At 52.9% G+C, this 18,692-nt stretch overlaps 2 protein-coding genes and 1 pseudogene across 5 annotated transcripts in view; 2 read left to right on the forward strand and 1 right to left on the reverse strand.

The window, feature by feature from the left end:
• Positions 1-18,692, forward strand: part of Fam83h (family with sequence similarity 83 member H) — a 30,313-nt gene that overhangs the window by 8,466 nt on the left and 3,155 nt on the right. For both annotated transcript variants that reach the window (XM_023723932.1, XM_004638902.2), the window contains exon 5: positions 37-3,648. In XM_023723932.1, the coding sequence (XP_023579700.1) occupies positions 37-2,857 (2,821 nt within the window). In that variant the 3' untranslated portion in view covers positions 2,858-3,648. The remainder of the gene's footprint in view (positions 1-36; positions 3,649-18,692) is intronic.
• On the reverse strand, positions 4,622-12,627 carry Mapk15 (mitogen-activated protein kinase 15). 3 transcript variants are annotated; one of them, XM_023723933.1, is made up of 15 exons: positions 11,849-12,626; positions 11,485-11,577; positions 10,241-10,339; positions 10,055-10,084; positions 9,861-9,951; positions 9,177-9,307; positions 8,911-9,074; positions 8,593-8,732; positions 7,948-8,005; positions 7,457-7,594; positions 7,257-7,362; positions 6,861-7,047; positions 6,620-6,759; positions 6,428-6,535; positions 4,622-6,336 (listed from the first exon to the last, which is right to left on the reverse strand). In XM_023723933.1, exons 1-15 carry the CDS (start codon positions 11,915-11,917, stop codon positions 6,151-6,153), a joined length of 1,740 nt encoding a protein of 579 aa, XP_023579701.1. In that variant the 5' UTR covers positions 11,918-12,626; the 3' UTR covers positions 4,622-6,150. The 3 variants fall into 3 exon arrangements, with proteins under 3 accessions (XP_023579701.1, XP_023579702.1, XP_023579703.1); XM_023723934.1 differs by having other exon boundaries at positions 6,171-6,325; positions 11,849-12,627; XM_023723935.1 differs by lacking the exon at positions 6,620-6,759 and having other exon boundaries at positions 6,171-6,336; positions 11,849-12,627.
• On the forward strand, positions 16,446-18,165 carry LOC101581839 (annotated as a pseudogene).

Genomic DNA, 18,692 nt, shown 5'->3' on the forward strand with positions numbered 1-18,692 from the left:
TACTTTACCTTGACTCTAGCCCCTACCCCCCCGCAGCTTCATGTGGTCCTTCGAGAAGATCCACCGCAGCCTGGCGCACGTGTTCCAGGGAGAGCTGGTCTCCAGTTTCGATGAGGAGTTCCGCATTCTCTTTGCACAGTCTGAGCCATTGGTGCCCTCAGCAGAGGCACTGGCCCGCATGGACGCCTACGCCCTGGCTCCTTATTCAGGCGCTGGGCCGCTGGCTCCGTACTCAGGAGCTGGGCCCCTGATGGGTGTTCCTGGTGTTGGGGCACCAACTCCCTTTTCATTCCCTAAGCGGGCGCACCTCCTATTCCAACCACCCCGGGACGAAGGCCTGGGTTTCCCCTCCTTCCTGGACCCTGACCGCCACTTTCTGTCTGCCTTCCGCCGGGAGGAGATGCCTCGGGGGCCAGGCGGTATCCTGGAGCCACACACTGGACTGCGGCCATTGTCCCGGAGGTTGGACCCCGAGGCCGGCCCCAGCGGAGAGCTTGCGGGCACGCGGGGCTTCTTCCAGTCGCGGCACCTAGAGATGGATGCCTTCAAGCGGCACAGCTACGCAGCAGCCGATGGCACAGCTGCCGTGGAGAACTTTGCAGCCGCGCGCCAGGTTTCCCGTCAGACATTCCTCAGCCATGGTGATGATTTTCGCTTCCACACCAGTCACTTCCACCGCGACCAGCTCTACCAGCAGCACTACCAGTGGGACCCGCAGCTCAATCCCTCACGGCCACAAGGCCTATTTGAGAAGATCCGCGCCGGCCGCCAAGGTTTCGCTGACCACGATGACTTCACATTGGGTGCAGGACCGCGGTTCCCAGAGCTCGGCCCTGACGGGCACCAGCGGCTGGAATATGTGCCATCCAGCGCATCTCGTGAGGTGCGCCATGGCTCAGACCCTGCCTTCGGGCCAGGCCAGCGGGGCCTCGAACCTGGCGGTGCTCTGCGTCCAAACCTGAGCCAGCGGTTCCCCTGCCAGGCAGTGGTGAGGCAGGGCCCGGACCCCGCCATGGAGACAGAGCCCGAGAGGAAGGGGGGAGCCGAGGGGCGCGCAGGGTTGCGGCACTGGCGCCTTGCCTCCTACCTGAGCGGCTGCCATGGCGAAGACACAGGTGAGGAGGGCCTCCCCATGCCTATGGAAGCTGAGGTCTATGAGGACGACGTGCTGGCTCCTACGGGCCGAGCAGCCGCGGGAGAGCTGCTCCCCTCATCCTTCCGGGCCCCTACTGCCTTCCTCGCCAAGGGCCCTGTGTCGGGCTCCGGAAGCGGAGATGGTGCAGAGCGCGAGGGGGTGGAGGAGGCTGGCCTGGCCAAGCAGGACTCCTTCCGCTCTCGCCTGAATCCCCTCATCCAGCGCAGCTCAAGGCTCCGGTCCTCGCTCATTTTTGCATCTCAGGCACAGGCAGAGGGCACGGGCGGGGTTGCTGGGGCCACCACTGAGAAGGTGCAGCTGCTGCACAAGGAGCAGACTGTCAGTGAGACACTAGGTCCCGGTGGAGAGGCTGTGCGCTCCACCGCCTCGGCCAAAGTAGCTGAACTACTAGAGAAATATAAGGGGCCAGCGCGTGACACTGGGGGCGCTGTCACTGTCTCCAGCCACAGCAAAGCTGTGGTGTCCCAGACCTTGCGGGAAGAGGTGGCTGCACCAGGCACAGGGGGGTCCGAGCGCCGCAGCCTGGAGAGCTGCCTGCTCGACCTGCGCGACTCTTTCGCTCAGCAGCTGCACCAGGAGGCAGAGCGGCAGCCTGGAGTCGCCTCGCTCACAGCCGCACAGCTCCTCGACACACTGGGTCGGAGTGGCACAGACCGCCTGCCCTCTCGCTTCCTTTCTGCACAGGGCCGCTCCACCTCCCCGCAAGGGCGAGACAGCCCCCCACCAGACGGGCCTGGAGCCCACCAGGTGCTTCATTCTGAGCCAAGAGGGAGCCCAACTTTAACCTACCCAGAGCGAAAGGGGAGCCCTACGCCTGGGTTTCCCAATCGAAGAGGCAGCCCAACTACAGGATTTGCTGAACAGAAGGGGAACCCCACATCCTATCCAGAGCACAGGGGCAACCCTGTGCCACCAGTTCCAGAACGCAGGAGCAGCCCAGGGCCCCCTGTACCTGAGCGCAGGGGCAGTCTTACCCTGGCCCTACCAGCAGAGTCTTCAAAGACCACGCCCACAGAGGAGGTGGCCGGCGGCCCTATGGAGGTGCTGCGCAAGGGCTCCCTGCGCCTGAGACAGCTGCTGAGCCCCAAGAGTGAACGGCGAGGGGAGGGTGAGGGCAGTTTCCCAGCACTACAGGAGAATGGGCAGCCTGAGAGTCCCCAGCGACCATCTCTGGGACGAAGTGACAGCACAGAGGCTGCAGGAGATGAGCGTGGGCCCAGGGGGCGTGTAGCCTCAGCCACAGCCAATGCCTTGTACAGTAGTAACCTGCGGGATGACACCAAGGCCATTCTGGAGCAGATCAGTGCCCATGGCCAGAAGCACCGTGGGGTTCCTGCCCCAGGCCCAGACCCAACCCACAGCAGCAGTGAGCAGGGACACCCTCCTGCTGCTGGAGGCCTGGCCCCAGATATGTCTGACAAGGACAAGTGCTCAGCCATCTTCCGCTCAGACAATCTGGGGACACAAGGCCGGCTGAGCCGCACACTGCCTGCCAGCGCAGAGGAGCGTGACCGACTGCTGCGCCGCATGGAGAGCATGCGCAAGGAGAAGCGTGTCTACAGTCGCTTTGAGGTCTTCTGCAAAAAGGATGAGGCCAGCAGCCCAGGGGCAGGGGACAATTTGGTGGAGGAGGACACCCGGGACAGCAAGGTGGGGAAGTTCATGCCCAAGATCCTAGGCACATTCAAAGGCAAGAAGTGAGTGTCCTGGCCCTGCAGACTAGGGTGCTACACTGTACGCTGCCAACCTGCACCTGGAGCACCCAGCGGGCAGGGAGCTCCATGTCCCTGTGTCTGAGTGACAGGTGCCAGACCATCATGCCAAAGCAGTCTGGGGGTCTGATCTTTGGCCTCTCCTCCCTAGGGGCACAGCCCCTGTCCCCTACAGTTCCCTTCCTTCCTGGGGACCCTTCTCAGCATTCCCTCCACCTCTCTTTGGCCTAAGACCCCCTTCAGACCTTTATTCATCTCAGGGATCCTTCTGTGTGCCTTAGTCCTCTGTCTTTCAGGGGGTCGCCATCACTTGTGGTTCAGTTTGGTGATCTCACTCCATGCCCTTTGTCTCCTCAGGGTTTCTCTTCTCAGGGTATCTATCGCCTGAAAGTCTCCTGGATCCATCCGGTGGCTCCTCTCTACTGACAGCCCCATTTCCCATCACACTTCCCCTCTTCCTACTCCCCTCTTCTCTCACCTCTGTCTCCTCGAGGACTTGCTTTCTTCCCTGCTTGGACCCCATCTCCTTGTGGCATCCTGGCACCTGCCTTGCTGTGGGGAAGGCAGGACTGGCTGCAGGCACTTGTGAGGGAGGGGTGGGGGTCAGACCCCAAAGGATGTTGTTGGAGTGACAGGAAAACTGGACAGGGCAGACTTCTTGGAAGGAGGGACACAGGGGATCCCAGAGAGGAGCTGCCTGCCACCCAACAGCAGCTGCCTCCACCAAGCCTGCCCCCTCCTACACACAGCCCTGGATGACAGGAGGGAACACTGGGTTTTGTAGCACAATAAAACATCTGGACAGACATCCTCGGTCCCAGCCTCATTAAGTATCCCCCACTAACCCAAACCACACCCCACCAAGAGGCCATTTTTAATTATTCTCACACAGGGTCTTACTAAATTGCTATCTCAGTTACTCTTCTTTCATTGCTGGGACAAATACCTGACATTCAAAATGAAGGAAGGAAAGGATTATTTAGCTCACAGTTACTGGAGGTTTCAGTCCATACTCAGCTGGCTCCAGGGCAGAATGGCACAGGGCACAGAACAACCTTTTATGGTGGTGACAAAGAGCAGAGAGCAAGGGAAGAGTAGCAGCAACAATGGCAAAAGAGAGCAAGTCTGTCTCTTATGTTATATTCAGGCTGTCTGCCTCAGGCTGAGTGTAGCACTCACACCCATAATCCCAGCAGTACTCACACCCATAATCTCAGCCTTGGATCACCCATAATCCAAGTGGATCATGAGTTAATCACAAACTCTAGAAGTCCACCCTATGACTACGTGAGGCTTAAACCATTAACAGTTGCTCAGGCTGATGTGAAACTCCTTCAACCACCTGCCTCAGTCTTCCAAGTAGCTGGGATTATAGCTGTTCACATCATACTTAGCTCAAATAGTTTTTTTTTTGAAATTTATTTATTTTTATTTATTTATGTGTGTGTGCATGTGGCCAGCTCAGCCCACCAGGGGGCGGGGCTGGCTGGCATGTGGTGCTGGGGGATTGAACCGCCATCCCAGTGCTTTGCTAAGCTTGTTCTAAGTAGGTGCTTTAGACCACTGAGCCATCTCACCAGCCCCAGCTCAAATAGTTTTATCAGCAGCAATTCATTTCTTGGCCCAGTGCTTGCTAACAAGCTCGTATTGGTGTGATGTGGCATCAGAGCTTACAGGTTCCAGGCCCACTGAGGGAAAACCCTTGCAGGAGGGGAAACATTCTCCCATGAAGAGCCGGAGGCTGACAGCGCAGCTCAGGCAGGCCTCCTGACTGTACTGTTCATGTCCTGCTGAATAAGATACCTAAAAATGACACTGAAAATTCTGACATTGAAAATAAACACTGCACAAAATATTCCCACACATATATTTTCACCCAATTATATATTGCAATCTTGAACTTTGGGTTGAACCTGATTTCCCTTTTGCAACAGCCATGAATCTTAGCGCACTCAAGACCCTGCCTCCACATCCCTCCAGATGCATCCAAACTCACGCAGACTTCCCTCTTCTAGGCCCTCCCTGCTTCACTTCTGAGCCTCTCTGTGGGGGTGCTCTGAGGGCATTCACCCAGGGTCCCCTGGCCACTGAACCCAGTAGTCTCAGCCTCGCCTTGCAGCTCCTGCGTCCTTCCCGCCCTAGTGCCAATTTCTGGCCTCAAAGACCCACCCAACTACGTCATTAACTCCCACACCCGCATCTGTCCTGCTTGCTCACTGCCTTGGGGCTGTGCGTCAGGCTCTGGAAACAAACTGACTCCTCAGCAGCCCCCTCCTAGTGAGCAGCCCAGCTGCCTCTGTGGCCCCTGTTAAAACCAGCCCCATCCACCTCTTTCTGGCCAGCATCTGCAGAGCAACCTCCCAGCCTCCCTCTACACCTCAGCCTTTCTGTCACACCCCAAGGTGAACAGGGGCTTTTGACTGTGAGTTCCTGGCAGTGGGGTAGTGACACCCCTATATTCTGCCACAGCTGAGGGTTAGGTATAGTACAGAGCACCCATGGTACCCCTGGGTCTCTGTTCCCCCACACCCCTGGCCTGAGCTCACAGCAGGCCACGGACCTGACAGTAAGCAGAGAAAACAGCCTTCAGTCTCAAGACATCTCCAGAGTGTCCCTCACCCTCCTACCACCAATACCTGGACAAACCAGGAGCCAGTCACGGTGTTGTGGGCGCAGTGACAATGGGGGAGGAGCAAGTGTTGCTTTGGGGGGCCTTCCCCTTCTCACTCCCCTTTCCCTCTCTGGTTCATAGTCACATGGTGACTTGCACGTAGGCAGGTAATGTGTCTGTCTGTTCACAAGTTGCTGTGCCACAGGACTATCCAGAACAGCTGGACCCTGGACCCTGCAGCAGCCCCCGCCTGGGATATCTGATGGTGCTCAGAAACAAGGCAGGCGCTAAGGCATTTCTGGACAAAGGATAGGAAGGTAGCCCGAAGTGCCAGGAGGCTAGTCCTAGGAAAAAGCATGGGTGATAGCAGATCAGACCCCTGCAGCTTTGTGCTGTGCTATGGTCCTAGACGTGGCAGAGGACCTGCAGGATGGGGGTGGCAGGTTCTCAGAAAATGTAGGCTCTGGGAAAGGGACAAGGGCCCTCAGGCTAGGGGATACCATGGTTTAGGAAGGAAGCCCTGCAGAAAGGAATCCTTCAAAAGGGAGTAGGTGAAAGCAGATAGTTGGGCTGGGACAAAGATTTTATTTTACAAGTCACTGGGGCCAGGATGGGAGCTTCTTGTGCTCTTCTGAGGAGGTCAAAACAGAAAGTGTGAGATGGCAGGCAGCTCACCCGTGGGGTCCAGGGAGCAGGGGCAGGCGGCCCAGTGCTGAGTGGTACACAGTCCCATAGGCCTGGGAGTAGCCCCCAAGCGCAGCCCGGGCATTACCCTGGGCACCCCAGGAAGCTGAGGTGCTGAACATCCTCCGGCCAGGTTGGGGTTCTGGGGCTTCCTGGGGAACCCTGGGAGGGACCTGTGCATCAGTGAGGATCATTGTCAGCATGGATAAGTGGAGGGAAAGAGGGCCCTGAGGGACATGGATGGGCACTGGGGGCCAGGCTCACCTGGAGCACGGCCTGGGCCAGGTTGCCTCGAATCAGGGCCTGGTTGGCCACCTGGGTGGCAGCCTGCATAGTCAGAGAGGGCTCCTTGCTTCTCACACTTGACTTCACCTGGGAAGGGCATAAAAACAGGGTCGCTGAAAGGTACAGCAGGGTGAAGGGCTCTCCTCCCATCCCTGGCCTCCCTCGACTCACCCCAGAGGGTTCCCTGGGAGGCTCCGTGGCCAACCCCATGACCCTGTCCGTCCTGCTTGGGGCCTGAGGTTGGAGCGAGGAGGCTGAGCCCTGCCTTGGGATGTTCCAATCTCTGCTGGGGGCTTCTAGGACAGGCACACCTGTAACAACACTGGATAAGGTCCGATCTGGAAAGGTCGGTGACCCTAGACAGAAAGGGCTAGGTGTGTGACCCGAGTGGGAACGACCAAAGCTCACACACCATGTGCTGGGTCCTGACCCAGGAGATTCTGTGGCCTGGGTCCTGGGTTCTGGGAAGGTCCCCCAATAGGGAGCTGGGGTCTGACTTTGGGCTTGAGCAGGTGGCCCCGGGACTCTGTGCCTGAGATGATGCCCCCCAGGCCTTCCTTTCTTGGGCCATGGTTGCTGCTCTTCCTCTCCAAGATTATCTGCAGGTGGAAAGGGGAGTTGAGGTGGATAAGGGAGGAGGAAACCTCCAGGGTGCATGAAGAAGTCAGATGAGGGGAAAGGTAAAGAAGAAGAAAGAAGGAGGAAGAAGGAGGAAGAAGGAGGAAGAAGGAGGAAGAAAGAAAGAAAGAGAAAGAAAGAAAGAAAGAAAGAAAGAAAGAAAGAAAGAAAGAAAGAAAGAAAGAAAGACCTTGTAGAGGCAGCTTCGGTATTCCGAGGCAGATAGCTGGTCTCCTTCCAGCCCTGGGAGCTGCATATCTGAACCCCGTGTCCATTCTTGGTCAGGGCTGTGGAACCTGCAGGGCCGGAGGCAGGTGTAGAATGGAAGAGTGGTCCCTCTGGCCTCCCAGCCCACCTTGCTTTTTGAGCCTGCCCTTACCACAGCCCCACCTCTGCACATAGGGATGCTTCAGTGCCTGGGCTGCGCTAAGCCGCTTGTTGGGAGCAAACACCAGGAGTCGCCTGAGGAGATCCACAGCCTCTGTGGGAGTACCCGGTGGCAGTAGGGTATCCAGTGTCTGTCGTGGCCTGCAGAAGCAGCCTCTTGTCATCTCCTTTGCAAGCCCCCAGCCATGCCCCCTCCCCAAATCTGTCTGTGGCCTGGGCTGGGCTTCCAATCCTCTGCCTATCCCCTTTTCCTATCTCAGTGGATCCCCAAACCAGACATGCAGGCAATGTGGATAGACCCTGTCTCAACTTTCTGACCTACCTCCTCTACCTTGGGAAGTTCCTCCTGCCCTTCTGGCCCCCACCTCTGGCTTTGGGGACTTTCCCATGGCCCCTACCCAACTGGAAGACCCATGCTAAGGCTAGAGTCTCATTTGTAGCATGACTACAGCACGCTCAGGAGTCAGGCCCCCAAACCTAAGTGCCCCACTCACCTAGACCCCAGGTGGTGCAGAATCAAGTCACTGTAGCCTGAGCCAAGAGCCAGGAGGTCTGGGAGGAGGGTGGCAAGAGGAGGTATGACCAGGCCTGCCTGGGGCAGGGGGCCACTCAGGAAGGTCTGGGGCCAGCAATCTCTGGGGCCTCCACAGTAGCTTCGGCTCCTGCACCTGTACACCCTCAACCTGGTCTCATGAAGATGTTGGCACTGGCCTCCTGGATCAATCCCTTGCTGTCTCTGCCAGGGAGAGCAGGGACTTGGGGGACAGAACAGGACACCACTGGGTCCTCTAAGTGTCACCCCTTGCCTTCTCCTCCCTTACCTCTTTGTTCAGTGCCCTAGTGCCTGGCTCAGTATTGCTTGAGCTTCCAGCACAGTGACATTCCATACCCTGGCTCCCCACATCCCTCAGTGGGGCTGGAGCTTTGCCCTAACCTAGCTGGCTCCTTCTTGTCACAGCTTGGCTGTCATGGTCCCCACTGCCTCTCTCAAATTCCCTGTGCAGACCTCCATCCACAGAACCCACTCCCCAGGCCTCCCCAAGCTCCTGCCTCTGCCCATCCTCACCTTCCCCTGTGACATCCTGGCTTTCCCACCCCCAAGCTGCCTTCTCTGCCTTTCAGCATCCCCAAGGGCTCACCTTCAGCAGATGGAGACGGGATGGTCTCCAGGATCAGCTGTAGCTGGTGCAGCGATGATGAGCCTGGGAACAGTGGCTGCCCTCGCAGCATCTCTCCCAAGATGCAGCCAAGACTCCACATGTCCACTCCGGGGGTATACCTGGGACAGAAAGATGTGTGAACAAGGGGGAGCACAGAGGCTGAGGGCGGGTCCTGGGAGGGGGAAGGTGAGAATGCAAGTGGACACAGTCAGATACAGGGGCCCTCAAATGGACAGAAGGATACGTCCAGGGTGGTGGGACCTGCAGGAAGAAGACAAGGATGGTTGGTGCTATTACCAGCGTGAAGACAGGAGCACTTCTGGAGCCCGGTACCAGCGTGTGGCCACATACTCTGTTAGCACCTGGCCCTTGGGCCCCTCTGGGAGGCTGCTCAGGGAGCGGGCCAGACCAAAGTCACAGAGCTTCACTGAGCAGTTGGCATCCAGAAGAACATTGGACGGCTGGAGAGAGGAGGCATGCTGAGGGCTGGCAAGTTAGGAAAGCACACTGATGCTGGGGGTTGGGGGATGGGGGCTGGGGACAGACGCAGTACAGGGCCCAACCTTCTGGTCCCGATGGATAACATTCCCCGAGTGGAGGAACTTGGTGGCCTGCAGGAGCTGGTAGAAGATATAGCGCTTGTGGATGTCTTCCAACAGGTTGCCCTTCTGGATGACAGCATTCAGGTCAGTGTCTGGGTGTAGGGGGCATACAGGTCATTCGAGGGGTGGGAGATGGACAGATCTGTCCCACTTTGAACCCAACCTCCTCAAAGCCCATCATGGGCACTCCCTGCCAGGCCACCTGCAAGGTTCTCTGGCCTGTTCACTTTCCATACAACTATAAAAGTTTGTGGAAAAAAAAAAGTTTGTGGAATTATTCTACTACTTATACCATGTTGCCCTTATTTAATAAAGAGTACACAAGGACAATATAGCGGCACACAAAGCCAAAGCAGGAACCCTGTGCAGGCATGGTCTGGTCAGTGGTGGTGAATCTAAGGCAGGCTTGCTGCAGCAGGCTCTTTGTGTCACTGAAGGCTCTGAAAGGGTCACTACTGCTGGTCTAGGTGGCTCCTGCCAGGCTCTGCAAGTCAACACTTGCCAGCTGTGTGGTCTCATGAATAGAGCACAAAGTGAAGGCATTAGCCACCACAGGGACTCAAGTATCAAAGGACACACCGAGGGAACCAGGCCAGGAGGGGGGACCTGGAGTTAGGACAAAGGTGGGGCAGGAAGCTCACTTACCCATAGACTCCAATACCAGGTATATGTCCCTATCGTTCTCTGCCCGAATCACATCGAGGAGGCGGATGATGTTGGGATGGTCTCCAAACTCCTGAGGAGAACAAGTTGCTGCTGGAAGTTCAGGAGTCCCACTGTTCTGGAGAGAACTGCACCTGGAGAAGGGATGCACCCAAGATGGCCTGGGGGCCACTCACCTGGAGCAGCGTGACTTCCCGGAAGGTTCTCTGGGAGAGACAGAAATAAGCAAAGGCCATTGATGCTTATCATCTAAATTGCCACTCAGCCAGAAAGACTAGGAGACCTGCTGGGACTGAGTCTCCTAGTCATACCTGGGCTCCCAGGCACTCAAGCTTCCCCACACATCTTCCCTACTCACTTACCTGGGCATCTGTCTTATCCCTAAAGGCATCAAAGATTTTCTTGATGGCCACGACCTCGCCAGTCCTCCGATCCACTGCCTTCCACACAATGCCATAGGCCTGTGAAAGAAGGCTAGTGTTCTACCCAGCCATGCCCTGCCCACCCAAGGTGCTCTGCAGAAAAGCTCCTCCTTCCCATTCTGGATTGAGGGGGTCAGGAGCACAGTGAGGCCCGGAGCTCTGGAACTGCTAAGTAGATGGTCACCAGCAAGGGGCTAGGGTCACCAAGGAAGCTCCTTGGAGGACATGAGGTCACAATTATGGTCCTCTGGGAGGACCTGAAGCCTGTTCAGTCCCCTGGATGGTGTTTGCTCCTCCAGCCACCTAGGCACTCTTGGCCCCTTTTTCTCACACCCCTCCAGTTTGCATAGCAAATCCTGTCAGGGGTATACCTGGAGCATCCTGAATCTGACCACCCCCAAGCTGCCTTCTCTGCCCTTCAGCATCCCCAAGGGCTCACCTTCAGCAGATGGAGACAGGATGGTCTCCACCGCTTCCTACCGCTCATGCAACCTCCACTGCTGTCTGGGCCACTGGCATCTCTGGCTGGGTCGCCACCCTACCCTCTTCACTAATCTCCCCTGACACTCCCACCCACCCTGTGGTGGCTCCTCCACAGATCAGTCAGGTGGGGCCCTGGAAAGCGGCACCAATGATGGCCACAGCTCCTGCGATTAATAACAATAAAGGCTAGAATCTCTTTAGTTTCTCAGAAACCCCGCCCCATTTCCTCAGCCCAGCCCACTTCTACCAGGTCCACACAACTCTATGGGTTATCCAACAGCGGGGCAGGGCTTTTTTGACCCAAGGCCTCTGGACTTGCTATTTGAACTGTCTAGAATTCTTCTACCGATCCCCCGATCCCGGGCTTGCCGTGCGGCCCCGCCCCGGGGTGATGGAGACTGAGTGTGGTAGCTGGTGGCAGGCACCTGTAATCCTAGCTCTTGGGAGGCTGTAAATAGGCAGATCACTATGAGTCCGATCTAGTAGTGAGACCCTGAACACCCTGTAGACCCTTCCCTAAAACACACACACACACACACACACACACACACACACACACACACACACAGAATCCTCTCCTTTCCTCCACTCCGTTGACATTGAACACATCCACAACCAACCACATACTTTCACATGCAAACTCACACTCGCATCATGAACTCACATGAAGTCACACACAGCTCCAAGCCCACTTTCTGTACCCGCCAGAGCTTCCTGGGCTGGGCTGGGATCCGCCTGCGCCCCACTCCCGTGGCTGGAGCGGCGCAGCTTTGTGGATGCGTTCTTGTAAGCACCTGGAGAGGTGTCCTGGGGCACTAGGACAACTCCTCCAGTGACCACGGGGCCCTGGCAGTCACCTCTATTCCAGAGCCAGGTTCCTAAGGATCACTCAGTTTCCATGGGGACACTGAGATACAGAAGAGCTCGGTGCAAGGCCACCTCTCCAGTCCTGGGAGAAGCAGGACGCTATCGGGGAAAGAGGCCGACATTGGAGGGACCAAACTCTAGAAAGGCCTCCCACGCCCGCAGGTGACCTAGTCTGCTCCGCCCGGACGCCCTGCTTACCCCCTTTCCGAGCAGCCGCTTGAGCAGGTATCTCTGGGCTACTTGCGGGTCCACCTCGGCGGTACTCATGGCTGCGGACAGGCGCGGGTTTGTAGGCCTGTCGGCTCACCGCTGTAGGACTTGTTAATCAGTTGCCGTGGGAACCAGTGGCTCACTTTCCCTGCGCCTGCGCCTGCGCCTGCACGGGTGGGGTCTGTAGCCCGCACCTCCCAGCGCCGGAGCCGCCCCAGCTCCGCCCCTAGTCACTGTCCCTTGATTGTGCCGCCTGCACTTTTGCATGCTCTAGCTGCGCTCAGTCCGAACCCCGCCTACCCCATCCCACGCCATCCCCCGTCCTGCTTCATCCGGACTCTGTCGTGGTACCAGGGGCACCTTTTGCAGGGAGCGCTCCACGATTCTGAAGCTTTTTGAGCAGAAGTTACATCGTGTTTCTGGGCTAGGCAGGTCCTAGCGCGGGCAAAGAGCCTAAGCGCTGAGATAAGGCTGGGGAAGGGACGCTGGAAGAGGTAACAGGGAAAACGCCAAGGACTGGATGGGTGGTGGCTGGTTTGGAAGGAAGCGGAAGCAAAGGACTGAAGGGGGAAGGGGATTGCAAGGGCAGGGAGGGGAGGGTCTCACGTGCGGGGCTGGGTGCAGGACCTGATTGGGCCAAAGGAGGGACCGGCGGGCGGGGGAGGGTAGTTTCAAGCTGCTGGAGGCTGCAGGATGAATCGTAAGCAGGGGAGGAAAGGTTCTCAGACTCCACGTAACGATGATGACCTGTTTAGGATTTACACAGCTGACCAGGGCAGGTAGCGGGTAAAGACCCAGGGATTGGGGCATTTTAAACCTGAGGCTCAAGGTGTGTAGCCCAGGGGCACAGCGCTTGCCTAGCTTGTGCAAAGTTCTCCAGCACCTTAAGGACAAACAGGAAAAGTAGAAGTTTAAGATGCTTGATCAGACACCCAAGTGGAAATCTTAAAAGACGTGACAGCAGAGGGACCAGGTAACACACATGGAAGAGGTTAGTGTAAGATGTCATTTGAAGGGGCAGCGTGGGGTCAGTTGGAGCCTTGGACTCTGATATAAACAGTCAGATTCTCAGGGTCTATCAACCAGGTTTAAAAAGTCTAAAGCTATTGCAGATGGAGGTGGTGAAACTAACCTATAATCTCAATACTCTGGGAGGCTGAAAGCAGGAAAATGGCAAATCTGAGTCCATCTTGGGCAACTTAGTGACTTAGGAAGAGTCTCTCTCCAAATAAAAAATAAAATAGGGCTGGGGTGTAGCTCAGTGGGTTCAAGCCCTAGTCCCAGAAAAAAAGTCTGTTGCAGATCAGTAATTATATTAAACACAGTGATGAGAAGTAACTAAAAAAAATTCGAACACTGCAGAAAAGCAAATAAAACTCCAATTTTCCCTGGATTCTACAGTTTCTACAGTGGTAAAATTACCCTGTGCTATTGCTCTAAGTTTCTTAGTTCTTCCTGTTTCCGCCTTACTTCACTGTATACTCAGCACAAACCATTTCTGGTATGCGCTGCAAGCAAAGGAAGGAGAGCTGCCTGGCTAGCACAAGGTCCTGAGTTTGATTTCCATACAAAAAAAAAAAAAAAGGAAAGAAAGAATAGATTCATGTGGCACAGCACAAGCCATGGCAGGGTGCATGCTGGTGGCCTGGTGCAGTGTATACCTGAGAGAACTGGGTTTCCCCCACATGCCTTCTAGAATGGCTACCATTAAGAAGACTCAACTTGGGGCTTGGGAGATAGCTCTGGCGGTCTAAGTGCCAGCCTGGCAAGCGCAAGGACCTGGGTTCGATCCCCAGTTCCCCATGCCATGCCAGGCCTGGAACCCGGGGTGCACCGTGCTGGCCACTGAGACGGGGCATGGTGTTACATGCCTGTAATCCCAGCACTGGGGAGCTGAGACAGGAGTGGTTGTTGAATTATATATTTCTGTCCACGGTATAGCAGCATCCTGTCCCTGCTTGTCCTCATCAACAACTGGTGAATTCAGCCTTTTTTGGGGGAGCGGTGGTGTTTGTTTTGAGGCAGGGTCTTACTATGTAACCCCGGCTAGTCTTTAACTCACAGCAATCCTCCTGACAGGTACGCACAAGGTCAGTCCAAATTGAAAACAACTCATATAGCCCCAACCTGGAAACAACTCATATGTTGCTTCCCACATTTGAAAAGGGGATGGATAACCAAATTGTGGTATATCTATTGAATAGAAAACTACTTAGCAATAAAATGATATATACAATACCATGGACGAATCCTGGGTTCTGCCAAAAACAAAAAAAAAAAAAAAAAAAAAAAAAACCCGTGAACCAATGATATAATAATACCATGGATGAATCTCAAGATTATTGCTGCCTGAAAGCAGTCAGCCTTCCCTTTGGAGGAATGCTGTGTATGATTCTATTGTACAACATTCTAGAAAAGACCAACAACTAGTCAGTGGAGGCCTGAGGGCTGGTGGAAGGAGAGATTCAAGTGGTAAAAGCAAGGTTTCGAAGGTGCCATAAATAATTAATTGTGGCGATAGCTTTGGGGTGTATACCTATGTCAAAATTATTTGAATAGAACCAGGTAACCTGGCTCATGCCTGTAATCTCAGCACTCAGGAGATAGAGGCAAGAGGATCACCTGGAGCTTGAAACCAGCCTGAAGTATATATCAAGACCTTGTCTTAATGGGACGTGGTGGTGCACTCCTGTAATCTCAGCACTGGGGAGGCTGCAAACAGGAGGATCGCTGTGAGTCCGAGCTGCATAGTGAGGCCCTGTACCAAATACATAAGAGGAAAAAAGACCTTGCCTCAAAACACCAAATACAGGGGCCAAGTATGTGAAGCAACTATCCGTAAACTGAACAAGCAAGGTAAGCCGGAGGTCTCTGCCCAAACAAACCCCATGGAACTCTTGGTTCTGGCGCTGAGCACTAAGGGAGAATAGAGCACATTTCCATGAGGCTCAGCAAAGAACAGCTGGGGTGGGGTGGCACTAGGAAATTCTTGAGATCACAAAGGAAGGGGAGGCCTGGAGCTGTAGCTCAGTGGTAAAGTGCTTGCCCAGCATTCACAAGGTCCTGAGTTCAATCCCCAGAACAACAGCAAGAAAGAAAGAAATAAAGAAGAGAAAAAGAAAACCAAAAAACAAAGAGAGGGGAGATCTTCCAATGCCAAGTAAGAGGGAACCACTTGTGACACACCTCAGTGATGTGGCTAAGCTAGAGCTACTCCACACAGGCCAACGGTGTCAAAAACAAGCACTGGAAGGAATAAAATTATGTAAAAACAGCTTACCTGCCCAGCAAAACAAACTTCTCCATTCTTTCAAGGGAAACACCAGCAAAACAACATTTAATAACAAAATGCACAATGTCTAGCAATGAAGAATATAATGAAGAGATTTGAATAGACAATACTCCAAAGAACTATGACCAACAGCACCTGAAAAGATGTCCCACACCATCAAGATATATGGTGTTTCTTGCTGTTTACATATATAGACATGTGTATAAGACACATATGAGACATCATCTTTTTTTTTAATCTTTTTTTTATTTATTTATTTTTGTGTGTGTGTGGCCAGCTCAGCCCACCCAGAGGTGGGGTTGCCTGGCATGTGGTGCTGGGGGATTGAACCGCGGTCCCTGCACTTTGCTGAGCTTGTTCTAAGTAGGTGCTTTAGACCACTGAGCCATCTCACCAGCCCGAGACATCATCTTATACTCATTAGGATGTCTATACTTTTTTTTTTTTTTTTTTGAGACAGGGTCATGCTATGTAGTTCAGGCTCACTGGGTAGCCAAGGCTGGCCTTGAGCTCTCAGTAATCCTCCTGCCCAAGTCTACTGAGTGCTGGGAGTACAGGTGTGCACCACCACGCCCAGCACGGTGACTATAATAATAAAAAAAAAAAAATGTCAGTGAGGACAAGGAAAACCTGAAAGCTTTCTACATTACTGAGAGGAATGTAAAACGAGATCATAAAGGAAGGGGAGATATCATTTAATAAAAGAAGGTAAATGCTTTCTTTTCCACAGTACCCACCTATGGAAAACAGTTTAGCTATTCCTAAACAAGTTAAACATATAATAATCATATGATTAGCAATTTCACTTTATTATTATTATTATTTTATGTATTTAGTGCAGAGCCTACAGGGTCTCACTACACATAGATCGGACTTATAGAAATCCTCCTGTTTTCAGCCTCCCAAGCACTGGGATTACAGGTGCGCACCACCATGCCCAGTCTTAGTCGCCCTCTCAACACCCCCTGGGGGTGGAGCCCACACAGCATGCTGGGGATCAAACCCCAGTCCCTGCACCTGCCTAAGCAGGCACTGTAGTCCCCTGAGCTGTCTGTAGCCCCAGCAATTTCACTTGCAGATTTATACCCAGGAGAATTAAAAACAGATACTCAAATAAATGCTTGTACATGAGTGTTAAAGCAGAATTATTCACAAAAGCCAGAAAGATGAACTAACCTAAATGTGTTATTTTTCTTGTTGTTGAGACAAAATACCTGACCCCCAAATTAAGGAAGGCAATTATTTAGCTCACAGCTGCGGAGGTTTCAGTCCATAATCAGTTATCTCCAAGGCATGGCAGAGGGGCACCAGGTCAGGGTGACACCATACAGGAAAAGCAACAAGAGCAGAAAGGGTGAGCAAGCCTCTTTTCCTCCCTTATATTGAGAGCAGGCCATCTGCCCCTGGGCTGGTGCAGCACTCGCGTCATCTCTGTGTCTTCCTCTTGCATAGACTGAGGATGTTTACAAAGTGAGCACCCTGTCCCCCTGCTGCGTTAACTGCTCAAGTGCACATAATGAATCAACCATTACAATATCCTAGAGCATAGACAGCTGCCCTGGGGCATGTCCTCTACACCCTAGGATATTGAACTGCTGACTCAGTAACCAATGACTGCACTGTATTAGACTTCTCCAAAGAAAGAATCACAAGGATGGATGGATGGACAGATACATAGCTACATAAGCAGATAGTATAAAGGGGGACTTATAATGGGAATTAGCTCAAGTCTTATAATCTGACACCTGCAAGCCTGAGAGCCGAGAGCACAAGTGATGTAATTCAGTCTGAATCCAGAGACTTTAAACATGGGGGTGGAGGAGAAGGAGTGCTGGTTTGAGTCCCAGAGGCTAGAGAACCTGGAGTTTGCATATCTCTGAGCAGGACAAAATGCCTGCTCCAGCTCCAGAAGAAAAGCAAATGTGTCTTTCCTCCCTCTTTTTGCTCTCTGTGGAGCCCCACTGGATTTGGTGATGCCCACATGTATTGATGAAGCGAGATCTTCTTTATTAAGTCTATAGCGCTAAATGCTATCTCTTCTAGAAACACCCTCACAAACACAACCAACAATGTTTTACCAGCTGTTTGAGTATCCCTTATCCCAGTGAAGTGGATATAACTAGGGCCTGCCAAATAGCTCAGTGGATTAAAGCGCCTGCAAGCAGGTGCAAAGACAAGGGGTTCAATTCCCGGGCCTGCTGTGCTGGCCCCGCCCCAGGGGCGCACTGAGATGGCAATTGAGACTGGGCGGCGTGGTAGTATGCACCTGTAATCCCAGCTCTTGGGAGCCTGTAAGAGGCAGATCACTAGGAGTCCGATCTAGCAGTGAGACCCTGAACACCCTGTAGACCCTTCCCTAAAATACCAAAAAAAAAAAAAAAAAAAAAAAAGTTGATATAACCATCACAAGATAGACATAACCTCAAGCACCTTGGGTGTGTAGGATTGAACTGCTTATAAAATCAACAGAGGAGGAAAGAAACATTCCACTGGCAACTGACTTGATTGTATAAGTCAGTATAGGTTTATGGTTTCAGACTTGGTGAGAATGGGAAAGACTGTATTGCACAAGGTGTATTGAAAAATCAAAGCTATTTGCTTTTTGACTTCTACAATTCTGTTATTCACTCATTCAAGAGAAGCTGCCATGTGAAAGGAAAAATAGCCTAAAATTTGAAAGACTAGAAACTCAGCTTAAGGCATGTCCTGCAGGATCATATTTACTAAAGCAAAGCCTTCTGTGTTGGCCTTATCTGTCATTGCATTGGAGATTCATGTGTGTAGAGCTTAAAGAATGCAGAGAATGTCTTCAGAAGCATTCCAAGATAAAGGGTAGAGATCTGAACTTCGGGCAAGAGCTCTCCAAGTGTTTAACTGAACATTCATCAGACAAGTATTCCAAACCAAATGTTCATAAGCTGAAGTGGATTGTTCTAGGCATACTACATAGCAAGCGAAGCATGGTTACTACAGAATAACTCACCTTCTAAGAATTCCTGAACTAGTTTCTTAATTACTAAGTTTGTTTGCTATCTTCTCTGTAAAGAAAATGCTGTGATTTTCTTCTACAATTGAAGTGTTGAAATATTATCTTCAAATTAAGCCAACTGGACTTGGAATAGCAAAAGGAAGAAAACAACATTATCGATCTACTCATGTAATATTTAAAGGCATTTACTATATATAAGGTACAACATCCTATAAATCCAATCTCTGATATATACATTAACCACTTCATTACATTATCAGCTTGGAAAACAACATCCTTCTTGGGCTGGGTAGATAGTTCAGTGGCATAAGTGCCTGACTGGCATGTGCAAGATCCCAAGTTTGATGCCTGGTACTGAAAAAAACAAAACAGGACTGGGGAGATGGCTCAGTGGAGTAAGTGCTTGCCTAGCAAGCGCAAGGGCCTGAGTTCAATCCCTTGTTCCCCCCAAAAAATAAATAAATAAATGAAGAATAAAAGAATTTCCTCCAAGGGTATGCAGCTCAATTATTCATAAAACCATCTTCCCAAAGGACGTTTAAAGGTCCTTT

Source organism: Octodon degus, unplaced genomic scaffold, assembly GCF_000260255.1.
Source record: "Octodon degus isolate 3935 unplaced genomic scaffold, OctDeg1.0 scaffold00104, whole genome shotgun sequence".
NCBI lineage: Eukaryota > Metazoa > Chordata > Mammalia > Rodentia > Octodontidae > Octodon > Octodon degus.

Coding starts and splice junctions, on each gene's coding strand:
- Mapk15 (XM_023723933.1), bottom strand. CDS start 11,917: ATGAGTACCGCCGAGGTGGACCCGCAAGTAGCCCAGAGATACCTGCTC. Junction 7,595..7,947: donor CTGCACCACCTGGGGTCTAG/GTGAGTGGGGCA, acceptor CTGCTTCTGCAG/GCCACGACAGACACTGGATA. Junction 7,363..7,456: donor AAGCATCCCTATGTGCAGAG/GTGGGGCTGTGG, acceptor CCGGCCCTGCAG/GTTCCACAGCCCTGACCAAG.